This window comes from Schistocerca piceifrons, chromosome 7 (assembly GCF_021461385.2).
Source record: "Schistocerca piceifrons isolate TAMUIC-IGC-003096 chromosome 7, iqSchPice1.1, whole genome shotgun sequence".
In the NCBI taxonomy this organism is placed as follows: Eukaryota; Metazoa; Arthropoda; class Insecta; order Orthoptera; family Acrididae; genus Schistocerca; species Schistocerca piceifrons.
The window spans coordinates 316,268,298-316,283,992 of NC_060144.1; the positions used below are offsets into that span (position 1 = coordinate 316,268,298).

Consider the following 15,695-nt stretch of genomic DNA (forward strand, 5'->3'; position numbering starts at 1 on the left):
TCTGTATCTCTAACGAACTTGTCCCTGCACTTTCGCTTCCATGTCGCTGTGGCTGTTCAACAGTTGCATGTCCCATGCATAGTTTCGCGAAAATCCTTAAGGCACTGCTGTTCACCATTTTCAGGAACGATCTTGATTTAATGTTTGGGCAGGAATTATTCACAACTAAGTAGTGGGGCCTTACACTCTTCCACACCGTCTAACTGGTCGCGTTTACCACGTAGTTCTATAACATGTATTTCCCGGTCTCCTCGAAGATGTGTCGCTTCAGGCCAGAAGACGGATTTTCTTCCAGCGTCATGAGGCATCTCCCAATTTCACAAATTGAGTGAGAAGGTTCTTGGACAGATAATACGCTGGACGCTGTATTCGACATAACGGACCTGTTCACTGGTCTGCAATATCCCCAGATCTCACATCACTTGATTTTTATCTTTGGAGCCACCTGAAGGCTCCTGCGTATCAAACTCCTGTAAACACTGTGGAAGAACTAGTAAATCGAATTACTGTTGCTGCAGGAGTCGTCTTAGATCACGCCAACGTAACATTATCCATTGTTCACCGTTCCGTTTTTTGACGGCTTGAGTCAATGGCGCACACTTAGAGTATTTACTGCAGTAATCACAATGTACGAGTACGGTGATGTTTCCTCCAGGCAAAGCGAATACACTTTAGCGTTGTCTAGCGCACTAACTACGAGTCAGATATCCCACGTTCGTATACTTAAGTTAACTATCTATATCCAACCTATCATCCCATAAAAAGTGTGTATTTATTTCTGAAACACGCGGTATATGTGCCTGTACCGTGCCACAACAACTACTAACTTCTTATGCAATTTTCGTAGTATCTAAAATAACATCGTCTGCAACTCCACTCTGTACAACGCAAGAATTATCGGCACATCCACTTCCCTGTGCATCTGGCCCAGACTCTCCGACCTCAATACAGCCCCCATTATCAGCCAATGGCGCAGATACTACTGCAATTAAATAAGCTATGTTGCCAGCCCCGCACTTAATCACTTCTTTACAGCCTGGACTCATTCCTGCTACCTCAGACTCGACAATTTCACTCGATATAGGAGCTGGTACTTGTACATTACTCATCTTAACTTCAGCGTCATTACTCTGTGCCTCGGGCTACCTCCCAGGAATTTGTATTTATTACGACACCATCTACAATTACAATATTGCAGTGGTTGTGTTATTCTGACCACAGCTGTTATGAACCACATCAGATGAATTCGCAATTTCGAATAGCGACTACCATCACCTGTAGAATGGCATGATGACAATGAAAATTTGTGCCGGACCGGGGCTCGAACCCGGATTCCCCGCTTATCGCGAGCGGTCGCCTTACCATTTGGCTATCCGTGCACGACTCCAGGCCAGACCCAAATTTCTATATGTCGTCAACCACGTGTCTACGATCTGTACTCGCACAGCCATTATGTGTATTCCCTTACAGATCGGACATTGTGCTTGAAAGTCGCATGCTCGGTATTGGCAGATAAATACGATATTGCAGTGCCTGTGTTAGTCTGATTACGATGAAAAGTTCCTTTGGACATGCTCGCTTTTCCAGAGGAACTCTGCATCGTAATCAGAATAACACAGGCACTGCAATTTCGTATTTATCTGCCAATACCGGGCAACCGACTTTCAAGTACAGCGTCTGACCTGTACGGGAATATACATAATGGATGTGCGAGCACAGGTCGCAGACGCATGGTTGACGACATACGGAGGGTTGGGTCTAGCAGTGAGTCGTGCAATGGTAGCCAGATGGTAAGGCGACCGCTCGCGATAAGCGGGAAATTCGGGTTCGAGCCCCGGTCCGGCAAAAATTTACATTGTCGTCATTCCATTCTACAGCTGATGGTTGTCGTTATTCGCAATTCCGAATTCATCTGATGTGCCATCTACAGTTAGTTTAACCTCTACCGTTAGCAATGTGAGGCAGGCACACCGTCCTCTGGTGAACCTGACTGGCGTCGGCTGGCAGGCAGCTGTCTTCCGGCCCAGTGAAGAGATGCATGTGTAGGCGCCATGCGTTGTTGGCGTCGGGCCGAGCAGTGGCCGGTGGGCGGACACTGGGCTACAGCTTCGACGTCAGCAGTGCTCTCCTACTTCTGCTGCAACGGCATTCCGCTGTGGTATGGCCGCACACAGTGTCTCAGGCCCTGCTCGCATCCATCACGGGGGCGAGTTAAGACTGCTGTGCAAGAGACATGACACACTGCCTCTCTGGCAGGCGTCTGACGATGGGAGGAGCTGACAGAAGGTCAGGAACGCTGTGGCACCGAGTCTCACAAGCAGAGGCGAATTTAGCTGTTTGCCGCCTTTAGCCAGAGAAAAATGTCTCCGCCTCTCATTTCGACTTAAATGTACCACCAAGTAACTTACAAAAAAAAAAGAGTTCAAATGTGTGTGAAATCTTATGGGACTTAACTGCTAAGGTCATCAGTCCCTAAGCTTACACACTACTTAACCTAAATTATCCTAAGGACAAACACACACACACACACACACACACACCCATGCCTGAGGGAGGACTCGAACCTCCATCGGGACCAGCCGCACAGTCCATGGCTGCAGCGCCTAAGACCGCTCGGCTAATCCCGCGCGGCGCTGCTAAAAACAACAAAGAATATATGCATATTGAACTCATCACACTGGAGCCATTCAAAGCTGTTTACGGCGTGCTTTCTTTGCAGCAAATGCATTCATCTCGTCTTCATACTCCTATTGCGTTGTCATGACAGATTTCATGAAGAGGCCGACAAGACTATTCACTCGAGCTTGCAACATGGATGATCGCAAATAATTCTTAAGCCTTTTGAGGAGGGAGAAAGATCACTCGGCCGAGCAATTTTTTGCAGTGATTGACAGAAATAGTCGTAGAGTAAAATCTAAATAAGGAAAGAGTTCTTGAACGTGGTCTTAACGCAACATTCTATACAGAGTAGTTACGGAGGAGGTTTATATTGCGTTCCTCGCCAGTCAATAATTATTCCAGGTCGTCTGTGTAACTATTTTGCAGTTTTCTAGCATATTTCAGTAGTTCTCTGTTGTCTCTTCAAGGAAATCAACTTAGAAACTCAAAATTGCTACAAAACTCTTTTAGCGATCTTTTCTTTTCTCCAATTCAAATATCAATCTCTCTACGATAAGCAGAAAGTCTTTTTTCCTTTAAAAGTAGTATCTGACAAGGCAGTTTCGTCCACTTTCAGTTTTCTTAAACTGTACCTTTCTGTGGCTGTTTCGTACATATTTATATTACTCTTTTCGATTCCAGCGTTTCTATATGTGTCGTGCGTAGAACATTTCTCTCGAACGTAATCAAGTCAAGAATCGTACAACTTTATTAAAGTCCCCGAATCTGTATCAACACTTGACAACAATTTATTTGTAGCATTAAATCGCTTCGGAAGCGGGGTACCCATTCTTCTCGTCATCTAGCATGGACCTGATGTCGTGGTGGTCCTGCTAGACTCGGAACGTATCTGCCTCAAAATTCACACATATTTATCGTTGAACTATCACCCAGCCCCCGGTCACGTAGCTCACAGCATGGTGTATTAAGACGTCCTGCCAGCTTCTGCTGTCACTGATGTGCGGTGCAGGTTTCACCAAGCATGCCTCGCCCGTGTCACAGTCCTTTTGCCTATGTGTTATTCTGACCTACACGTCAACACACTGTGCTTAACAGCCCGTGGTAGCTAACGCAACGCGCCACACGGCAGCCACAAGCTTTACTTAAATCTGAGTAGTGACACTACAGGACCAGTCGACTCTGTCGTCGTTGTCATAGTGGATGCTGTAGCCATACCAGGCGCGTAAAAAAAATGGTGAATTGTTCCTGATTCTTAAACCACAATAAATAAACGTTAGGATGAAGATGCAATGTGGAAAATAATGTCCGCCGACAACTATTCTTTTAATGTTCATTGTTAACGGGTTAGTTCAGCTTCATCACAAAAGCAAAATCCAGGCTGATGATTAACCTCATCGCTGTTGTTGAACGAATATAAAATAGCTCGAGCCCCCAACGTAGTGATTTGTAAACTCATTATATGCAGGGTGTGCGGAAGTTCCCGTTACAAACTTGTAGGTCTCATAGAGGAAAGTGAGTACATACTATTTTGAATATCCGAAAACTTTATCCAACGACGCTAGAGAGCGCCAAAGTTACAGTCCCCTGCGTCTGTAGATGTATTGTATATACAGGATCATTCTGTGATGATGTTATACAAACTGTCAATGGTGATGGAGACGGATAAATGTATCAGTTTGAGATAAGGGTCCTGTTTCGGAAACAAACGAGTCGAAAGTGACAAGCGAAAATCATTCTGATACATCTGACCGTGGAATACATGTGCCGGTGCTGTCGTTGCTAAGAATGTTGGGTATGCAACTTTCAGAGGTGGTAGTATGGAACAAAACAAGAAAAAGTCTAGTAAATTTGGGTTCTGAAATGCATATCCGAGGATCTATGAGTACTTGTTCATCTTCAATAGTGTGAAACACATCTCCTCTGTTGAACAAGTACCCATGTTTACTAAACTTTTCTTTTTTGTTCTGGTCCACACTATCACCTCTGAAAGTCGCATACATCACGTTCTTAGCAGTACCGGCACATGTATCCCACGGTCAGATGTATCAGAATGATTTTCGGTTATAGCTTCCGACTCGTTCGTTTCCGGTATAGGGACCCTTACCTCAAATTGATACATTTATTCTTCTCCGTCGTCATTGAAAGTTTGTAACATTATCACGGAATCACCCTGTATATACATATACTTACATGCGCCGGTACCTATAACTGTGACACTCTGCAAAGTCGTAGGATGACGTTACCGGACATGTGTTCCTATTCAAAACGTCATGTACTGATTCCCCTCTACAAGTTTGTAATGGAATTTCTGAACATCCTGTATTTAAAACAACTGGCAACAGTGAACGTGTTCACAGTTCAAAATTGCCCTATGTTCCTATCAACGCTAACACAGCATGTGCAAGTCGAATAGACACCGAATGAAATGATTGTGTCGACCAGCACTAAAATAATCAGAGTTTCCTCTAAGCAGACTGAGTTAAAATTCAACTCGAAACGAAATCACTCGAAGTCCGAATCGGTTAACGCACGAAAATTACGTATTCCAGTGAACTTCAGACAAGATAATTCCAAGTGCTGACCAATTCAATTTTTTTTATGTCTCCACAGAACTATCGCGGGAAATATTTCAAAGTGTCACGGCCGTCTTTTCGAAAAACATCTACGTTCATAAACGTGTGCAGTTGTATCATCGTCCAGAGCAGAATAGGTCCTGCCTGTTCAGTTCCGTCCAAGCAATTGCACAAGTTATACTGGTATATTTTTATACGTAAGTCCAATCTTAAAACTAGATACGACGTTAAGAGTATGCTAAAACCCTGATTATATTGACATACTACATTTAATAATACGTTAAGTAGGTTGCCCATAAATCTAAGTTGAATGAATACATGTTTTAGTTGCAGTGATCAGTTTTCAGACTCTGCTCACTGCGTCTCGAATTATTATTGTAAATACATGTATGCTACGTGTATTTTACTGGAAATGACCTCCTCTTTTCGCTGTTGCACTCTAAATTCACGTATCTTTAACCACATTAAACAATGAACGAAACTACATACATTACTTACGCAGTCTCTCTATATAACCAACGAACCTGCTCTTTCTCCTCTTCTAGATGGTGGATAGCACTTCACTGTAATTAATACAGTTTGCACTGCATATGTGCAAACGTAAACAAAACTATGCAGTTCTTCCTATGCTCTTGTTACAGAACGTCATGCCACATACTACGTACGACTTTCAGTGTTCAGTTCGATGTATGTGTATAATAAAGTTTTGTAAGAATAATAAAAATCCAATAGTATGGATGATATGACGCTGAATCAATTATGTAATTACCCATCATTATCAAAACTACACTGAGGATAATGGTAGATATTTAAGATTATCCTGCATGTATTATGTTTGCTTGTTACATGTAAACAACATTACTGTCATCATATTCAGGGCCAGTGAAAACTCTTCTGTCGTGGCGAGGTTTCCAGCCACTGGCCAAACTGAGCTACTGCGTCTACTTGGCACATTCAGTCATCCTCTTCTACCACTGGGGGATTACGAGGACACCTATCATCTTCGGGCGGTACTATATTGTAAGTATTGCTCTCTGCTATTACACTCGTAGATACCACTCACTTTTCCAAATTAATAAGTGCCCTGCTCATGTAAAACCTAATATACTTTTGAAACGGAGACCAAATTAAGAAACATTACAGAAACGCAGGCGACAATGAAAAATTAAGTCTTACATGTTGAAGTACTGCGATGTATGACTCCCCAAACTTTTAGGGTCATAATTATGCTGATAGTGGGCGATTCTTAGCTAGAACTTTGAGATAAGGAACAAATTGCTGAAAATGAGCATTTAGCTTTTCATCAGCATAAATTACTTACACTTTAAAGCAACAACTTCTGCTCATACAGTAACCCTCCACTGCACTCGGCACAATTCATTAGCCCGTGTACCTAATAAATCAGAATAAACCATTGATTCCGAAGCACTGCAAATGGAACTGTAAGGGAAAGTACTCACCTATTCACCAGAATGGTAATTTATTCCTTTATCTTAGCAAATACCAAATTAAAGCTATCATAGGTGTGGTGCAGTTATACTCAAACACTATAGCTGGAATAATGCGTAATCACTATTCGTATTTAAGTGAAATACTAATTAAACTACAAAAGAACACTGTTGCCAGTGCTCACAGTGGACAGAAAACATAAAAACCAGTTGTTCGTGATTATAACATGGATTTTCGTAACAGTCTGTTATACTAGCATTAATGATATCAGTCACTACAGGTGTGCAAACAAAATCAGGGCGACATAAAATGTGATTACTATTGCCTTTCACTTAACAAATTTAGGTAATTTAATGTGGCAGTAAACAAATCGATTACCATACAACACGCCATTACGAAGACGGCGTACATCCCTTCATTCTCTAAAAGAAGTTCGTCCTCTGACATTACTTGGACCTTTTTAAACATGAACTGCAAGTATTTTTTACCTGGCATGTCAGCAAGCAGCGTTCAGAAATCAATAAAAAGGAGGTCTTTGTAACACCCGCTGAAATTCAGCGTTAACACAGAAATCACGTTTTTACATAGAATCACCCTTTTACACAGTAATCACGTTTTTACGTATAATGCGAGTTGATACCCCAATAACACCGCTATCGAACGGAAAAAGAGTTAGGAGGCTGAGAAATTACGACAGACGACTTCTTGCGAGCAAATAGGCGCGAAACCATTGCTGTTAGAATACACGATATCCAAGCAATCACTGGGAACAGTCTCGTTTGGAAATATATAGGAGTATGCATACGGAGCGATCGGATGCGGAAAGAGCAAGCGTCGAAAAGGCAGATGTCATAACGAGATACATTGGAAGAGTCCACATGGAGTAAAGACTACTCACGAAGGTCTCCAAAACTCTGAGATTCGACAAATGCTCCTCAGTCCAAGACAATTACCATGTACGATTGAAAAACAAACTAGTGAACCTACGAAGAGGAACAGCGTATTTCATCTTTATCATAATTCTAGCAAGTGAGAAATTGTCATAGAGAATGTTCATCCAATTCCTGTGGCAGACATTACAATAGTTGCGTTCTTCATTATGATGTGGTTTAGTGTTTAACTACCGAGACCTTACGTTGGTAGAAGAGCCAACCAATATTTTTCTGCCTTCATTATATGTCTTGCAAAAAGAAAGTGAACGTAAAATCAGAGAGATTCGGGCTCATACGAAGATTTATCAACTGTCGTTGTTACCACACACCATTCGCGACTGAAACAGGAAAGTCGGGAATTGGCAGTGGTAGAAGAAATAGATGACAATTTCATTTTTCTAAATATCTTACTGGTTTTACTGTCCGCCAAATACTAACCCAATTTAATAACATTTTAATTATTTTTATTTCGATCAAAACGAGAATCTGGCTGTCGGCTGGCTATGTTCTCTGAGTGTAACAAAATTCCAGGATGTCAGTTTACGCAAAATTCACGACTGTGGTATGAACTGAGTAAATCTCAGATAAACAAATACTCGTCTTAAACTTAAAAAGTGTGATTTCCGACAAAGCCATATATTGGAATTTGTTAGGGCCCGAGAGTTTCTAATGACACTTTTTCTTTAAGCTGCTTCCGGACTCTTTGCAGATTTGCTTCACAGCCAGGATTACTAAATACTAGACAGTTTTAGGATGTAATCACCCATTTAATGAATGGATGAGTGTAGTTTTACTATGGCTTTGTTGTGTCAATTTTCGAAGTTTATCCCAAGGCATTTCCAGCTCATCCTTGAATAATGCACTCTTATTAATCATCTTTCGGGGTGAATAGTTCCCACAAATATTGCTTTCCACCTATATTGTATACAGAGCATAACCTAATTAATAGTGGAAACTGACGCAAGTGTTAAGTATACGACAATACAATCGAAGACATGGAAACAATATATATGGGAGATAAGTGCGTTGTTGCGAACCGCTAGAGAGTTCAACATGGAATATGTCCTAGTAAGTACAAACGTGTTTGAAATGTAAATTTCCAATTAGGTCCCTATCCAATTGGACTCAAACTCCACCCATAGCCTACATTAACAGGAAGTACAATACTAATTCAGTGCATTGTATGTTACAGTTCACTCTACACTCGTACCTCTAAATGGAGGTATTCCGTTCTGTCAAAAATGCTTTTGGGAAGCAAGCACTTATCGGTATGTTTAGTGTGGCAAGCGAGAAAATGAATTTTCTCTTTCGCTCGGCCAACGCCAAGCCAAGCCAAGCCAAGCCTAATACCTACCATGAATAGAGGAACAAAGAGACTGCCTAATAATCTTATGTGAAATTAAATGTTTAAATACTGTTACAAAATTTAGCCGGATTATGCAAAACTATGCAAAGGCCTTAGGTTATGAGTGATCCGCTATTAGTTTCTTCAAAAATATAGAGGAACAAATAGACTGCCTAATAATCTTATGTGAAATTAAATGTTTAAATACTGTTACAAAACTTAGCCGGATTATACAAAACTATGCAAAGGCCTTAGGTTCTGAGTCTCGGAGTGATCCGCTATTTGTTTCTTCAAAAATACACTTAAAACATTTTTTTCTATATTTTGAAAGTGCATAATACTGAACTTGGAATGTTTTAACTTCGGAATTATGTTACGATGGTTATAAAAGCATTCTTTAGAGGTTTTCATGAAGCTACCTCATTTACTTTTCGAATTATTCTACTTTCCTCGAAATCTTAAAAAGCACGTAATATTGAAGTTAAAAGTTCTATTTTTGCAGTGAGGTTCAGTTTTTTCTAAAAATCTAGGGTAGAAGTTTTTATGAAGCTACCTCAATTAAAATTTTTTGGAACATTTACTTTTTTAATTAGCAAGTAAAAACCAATTTTCGTGCCAAAAGCCAGAAAAAGATGTTAGATTAACTTACCTTAATAAATAAGATACAAAACTAAAATGACAGCACTGTATTCGTGTAAGTAATAATGAAACTGTACCAAATTTTACTGTGATACTGTAATTTAACAAAAGGTACAAACGTTAGAAAGAGACGGTTCAGATGATTCTGTCCGCGTCTGTGTCCGCTTAAGCCCCAGATGGCGTTAATGACGACTGATGTGATTGGTTTTTCGATCGAATGAGATATCGCGCACATCTTGAGAAACGGTGTGAAAGTGAACGTACTTGGATTAATAATTTAACTTGAAAACCCGTGTTTAGTTTTCCGTGCTGCGATTCTGTTTCACCCGCTACATTTTAGACAACTGTGAGGCAACCGAATGAGATTATTCTCCACTTTTAAGGTGAGTTATTAACTTCAGGAACAAAACTCTCTAAACTGTACCAATTGCTAACTACAATAGAAAAATCTGTTATGAATTTTCAAACTAATTCTTGTGCTTGTGAGTATTTGTCAGAATCTACAGCTCACTTAAATGACAGTAGACTTTTATTTATCGTCGTGGTACCTGACTCCTCTGGCTTATTCTTAGAAAGTTATAATATTTTATTTCAATTTCGGCGAGCTGAATTGTTGATCTGTGCACTGAAGCCTATGACTAGTATCTTTTCCATCCCGTTTTGGCTGTTCACACAAAAAGTTTTCAGCCCCTTGCAAATGGCTGTGGTACCTTAAAATCGCACAAGACTACCAAACATTTCAACTTACAAAACTAATAACAAACCAAAAAATTTTACTCGTCGCCACACAGCCCCTGGATCACTTCGTATTGCTTGACAAGGCTGTTCATTTCATATTCTGGTTCTTCAAACTTATCAATGGGCGTTCTGTACACCTCACTATTCGGTTGACCCCAATTAACCCACAAACTGCACTTTTGTGGACGCTTGTTTGCCGTAACGTTTGCTTCTATTACTTTATACTTTCACCCCTATAAGTTTTCGCTGTCAATTTTCATTCCCTCTTTATTTGACCTTACGAATCTGTTCACAGCACGTTAGCATATAATAAATAAACACTGATTATGCAGGGTGTAAACTATAACCGTGTAGAACGTACCACCGTTTTGTAGGGGCAGTCGAGTTGAACAACTTGATACAGTACACTTGCGGTCTATCAAATCGAGAAACAGCTTCAAAGTAGCCAACAAAAACCACCTAAGCTACAGCGAATGCGTGCTGCACGAGCTTTCGTCTAAAATCGTCCTTGAATATTAAAAACTCCTTATTGTAGCTCTTACAAAGAGTAGAATTGACGTTTGTGTAAATTTTACCTCAAACTTTTGCGAATTTTAACAGCATAAAATTAACAATTAAATTGGTTTATTTGTCTTCCTGTCTGACAACGAAACTGCTGTGCTTCCATCCGAATCCACCAAAAATAACCGCAAATATACAGGGTGAGTCACTAACTATTGCCACCAAGAATAACTCCGAAAGTATGATAGTATCTGGAAAGTTCGTGGGACAAAAGTTGCATGGGACAACGGGGCCAAAATATGACGTTGGTTTTTTGTTGCTAGGTGTGGTCGCTTCAGAGATGTGAAGGTCAACTTTGTTTTTTTTTAAATCGGGTGCTATAATTTGGTACTTATTTTCTGATAGCGTCTATTGAGACGAATCCAGTGATGTGTAACAGTAAGGTCTTTGAAGATCAACGAAGGTCAAAAAGGTGGCATGAACGTTCATTTACAGAAGGTGTTCAAACTGATGACCTTGGTATCAATGCAATGCTGCAATCTTCTTATCATGGATTGAGTGGTATTCCTTATCACAGTGGCACTTATCGAAGCGCATGCTCTGACAATTCTCTCTCGCATACCTTCAGATGTCGTTGGAACGTCTTTATAAACAATGCCTTTTACGAATCCCCACAAGAAAAAATCCAGAGACGTCAAGTCTGGCGAAAGAGCCGGCCACGACACATATCCGCGTCCACTCAAACGATTTGGGAATTGTCTCTGCAACTCATTTCTAGCCATTAGCGAAAAATGTCCCGAACATCCATCGTGTTGATATCACATTCTATTCCTCGTTCCTAAAGGTATTTCTTCCAATAACAGACCTAATGTTTCTTGCAGGAATGTGGTGTACTTCCCACCATTAAGATTTCCTTCGATAAAACAGGGTCCTATATTTCTGTCCTCCAGAGTCCCACACCGTACATTCACCGACCACGGTTTTTCGTGTGCAACTTGCCGCAACCAACATGGATTTTCAGTTGCCCAGTAATGCATGTCATGCAAATTAACATTTCCATGGTTCCTGAATGTAGCCTCGGCAGTGAATAAAATCAAATTAATAAATGTGTCATCCCTGTGAATCTGAAGTTGAGCCCATCGGCAGAATTCAGTGCGACGCATACAATCCGTATCAGTTAATTCTTGGTGGAGACTGACATTGTAAGGACGATATTCATGACGATGCAGAACACGAACAACATTACTCTGGCTCATGCAAGATTCCCTTGCGATTTGACGCGAACTAACACAATGATCTCGAAACACAGTGGCAATAGTACCAATTTCCGTTTCCTCGTTAGTAACTTTCCTTTGCTGGATATGTTTCGGATGCATTGAAGATCCAGTTGTTCTCAATTTATCAAACACATATTGAAGTGTACGACGTATAGGGTGAGTACGTTGAGGATATCTTTCAACGTATAAGTCTGTAGCTCTCACTGAATTTCGTTGGCATTCTTCGTAAATGAGAAGCATATCGATTTGTTCATCGAAGGAATACATAATTCTCGGTCGTTGGATTCGACGATACTGGCCTTACCGTTCCTATTAGCGTTGTATTCCTAAACCGTCGAATGGTGTTCATATGTCAATGGCACTTTAGATGGATACGGTGTATGCGACGAATATTTACTATTTGCACGATGTATGAGACAGAATTGTCAGAACAAGTGATTCGACAAGTGTCAAAGTGATAAGGAATACCACTCAATCCATGATACGAAGATTCAGCACTGCATTCATACCAATGGTCATCACTTCGAACACATTCTGTAAATGGACGTTCATTCCACCTTTTTGATCTTCGTTGACCTTCAAAGACTTTACAGCTACACATCACTGGATTCGTCTCGAGAACCGCTATCAGAAAATAAGTACCAAAGTATAGTATCCCATTTAAAAAAACAAAGTTGACATTCATATCTCTGAAGCGACCGCACCTAGCAACAAAGAACTAACGTCATATTATGGACCCCGTTGTCCTATGCAACTTTTGTACCACAAACTTTCCAGCTCATTCCTTATTTTCGGAGTTTTTCTCGGTGGCAATAGTTAGTAACTCACCCTTATATCCCTTTCAAAAAGCAGATAAAAATTCGCTTGACAGTTTTCTAAGAGATATCTCCACTCCTTTATGTAAATACAGCCCAGACTGGTTTAAATTCAAGGAAATAGTATCGATGGCAATTGAGACATATATACCAAATAAAACATGTCAGAACACTGTTGCAGAAACAACGAAAGAAACATGCCAAATTTAAAAGAACGCAAAATCCCCAAGACTGGCGAAGTCTAATGGAAGCTCAAAAATTAGTGAGAACTTCAAAGAGAGATGCTTTTAATAGTTTCCACAACGAAGCTCTGTCTTGAAATCTGGTAGAAAATCCAAAGAGATTCTACACTCCTGGAAATGGAAAAAAGAACACATTGACACCGGTGTGTCAGACCCACCATACTTGCTCCGGACACTGCGAGAGGGCTGTACAAGCAATGATCATACGCACGGCACTGCGGACACACCAGGAACCGCGGTGTTGGCCGTCGAATGGCGCTAGCTGCGCAGCATTTGTGCACCGCCGCTGTCAGTGTCAGCCAGTTTGCCGTAGCATACGGAGCTCCATCGCAGCCTTTAACACTGGTAGCATGCCGCGACAGTGTGGACGTGAACCGTATGTGCAGTTGACGGACTTTGAGCGAGGGCGTATAGTGGGCATGCGGGAGGCCGGGTGGACGTACCGCCGAATTGCTCAACACGTGGGGCGTGAGGTCTCCACAGTACATCGATGTTGTCGCCAGTGGTCGGCGGAAGGTGCACGTGCCCGTCGACCTGGGACCGGACCGCAGCGACGCACGGATGCACGCCAAGACCGTAGGATCCTACGCAGTGCCGTAGGGGACCGCACCGCCACTTCCCAGCAAATTAGCGACACTGTTGCTCCTGGGGTATCGGCGAGGACCATTCGCAACCGTCTCCATGAAGCTGGGCTACGGTCCCGCACACCGTTAGGCCGTCTTCCGCTCACGCCCCAACATCGTGCAGCCCGCCTCCAGTGGTGTCGCGACAGGCGTGAATGGAGGGACGAATGGAGACGTGTCGTCTTCAGCGATGAGAGTCGCTTCTGCCTTGGTGCCAATGATGGTCGTATGCGTGTTTGGCGCCGTGCAGGTGAGCGCCACAATCAGGACTGCATACGACCGAGGCACACAGGGCCAACACCCGGCATCATGGTGTGGGGAGCGATCTCCTACACTGGCCGTACGCCACTGGTGATCGTCGAGGGGACACTGAATAGTGCACGGTACATCCAAACCGTCATCGAACCCATCGTTCTACCATTCCTAGACCGGCAAGGGAACTTGCTGTTCCAACAGGACAATGCACGTCCGCATGTATCCCGTGCCACCCAACGTGCTCTAGAAGGTGTAAGTCAACTACCCTGGCCAGCAAGATCTCCGGATCTGTCCCCCACTGAGCATGTTTGGGACTGGATGAAGCGTCGTCTCACGCGGTCTGCACGTCCAGCACGAACGCTGGTCCAACTGAGGCGCCAGGTGGAAATGGCATGGCAAGCCGTTCCACAGGACTACATCCAGCATCTCTACGATCGTCTCCATGGGAGAATAGCAGCCTGCATTGCTGCGAAAGGTGGATATACACTGTACTAGTGCCGACATTGTGCATGCTCTGTTGCCTGTGTCTATGTGCCTGTGGTTCTGTTAGTGTGATCATGTGATGTATCTGACCCCAGGAAGGTGTCAATAAAGTTTCCCCTTCCTGGGACAATGAATTCACGGTGTTCTTATTTCAATTTCCAGGAGTGTATTATATGTAAAGTACATCAGTGACAAGACGCAATTAATACCTTCACTGCGCGATAGCAACGGTAATATTATTGCTGACAGTGCCACTATAGTAGAGTTGCTATACACAGTTTTCCTAAATTCCTTCACCAAGAAAGTCTAAGTAAATATTCCAGAATTCGAATCAGGAACAACAAAAAATGGTTCAAATGGCTCTGAGCACTATGGGACTTAACTTCTGAGGTCATCAGTCCCCTAGAACTTAGAACTACTTAAACCTAACTAACCTAAGGACATCACACACATCCATGCCCGAGGAAGGATCCGAACTTGCGACCGTAAAGGTCGCGCGGTTCCAGACTGTAGTGCCTAGAACCGCTCGGCCACCACGGCCGGCGAACCAGGAACAACTGCCAACATGAGTAACTTAGACATAGATATCCTAGGTGTAGCGAAGTAACTTACATCACTTCATAAAAACAAGGCCTTCGTTCCAGATTCTATACCAGTTAGGTTTCTTTCTGAGTATGCTGATACAATATCTCCATACTTAACAATCATAGACAAGCCTTCGCTCGTTGAAAGAATGGAAAGTTGCACAGATTACATGAATACTCCAGAAAGGAAATAGGAGTAATCTGGTGAATTACACAACCATAACACTAATGTCGATTCAAAGTAGGATTTTGGAACATAGACTGTTGGTTTGGCCATGTACCCGACGTTCATCTAAAGAGATCGGCAACCTCTCGGGCATTGAAGGATTACGGGATTGCATATATAAGAGGCTGGGCTGATCACAAGGACGTAAGACTGCAGGACAAGCGCCAAGAGATCCTCCGTGCTAGGGACCTATTTCCTCCGGCGTGTCACTTGTGTGGAACTGGATCGGCATGAATTTCTCCGCGCCCCCGCTACACAGGGCAAGCCAACAGCTCCGCAATTCGCTCCACCGAAGTTCTTAGACAATTTGTGCACCGACTCTTAGCAGTCCATCAGTCAGAGACCGGTCGGAAGCAACCGCAGCGGAACGTACGACTCTCCAGCGACATTCTGA

At 42.4% G+C, this 15,695-nt stretch overlaps 1 protein-coding gene across 1 annotated transcript in view; it reads left to right on the forward strand.

Annotated features, from left to right (window-relative positions):
- The window catches only part of LOC124805647 (nose resistant to fluoxetine protein 6-like), a 179,796-nt gene that overhangs the window by 146,136 nt on the left and 17,965 nt on the right, over nt 1-15,695 (forward strand). The window contains exon 7 of the mRNA XM_047266213.1: nt 6,070-6,212. Coding sequence (XP_047122169.1) covers nt 6,070-6,212 — 143 coding nt within the window. The remainder of the gene's footprint in view (nt 1-6,069; nt 6,213-15,695) is intronic.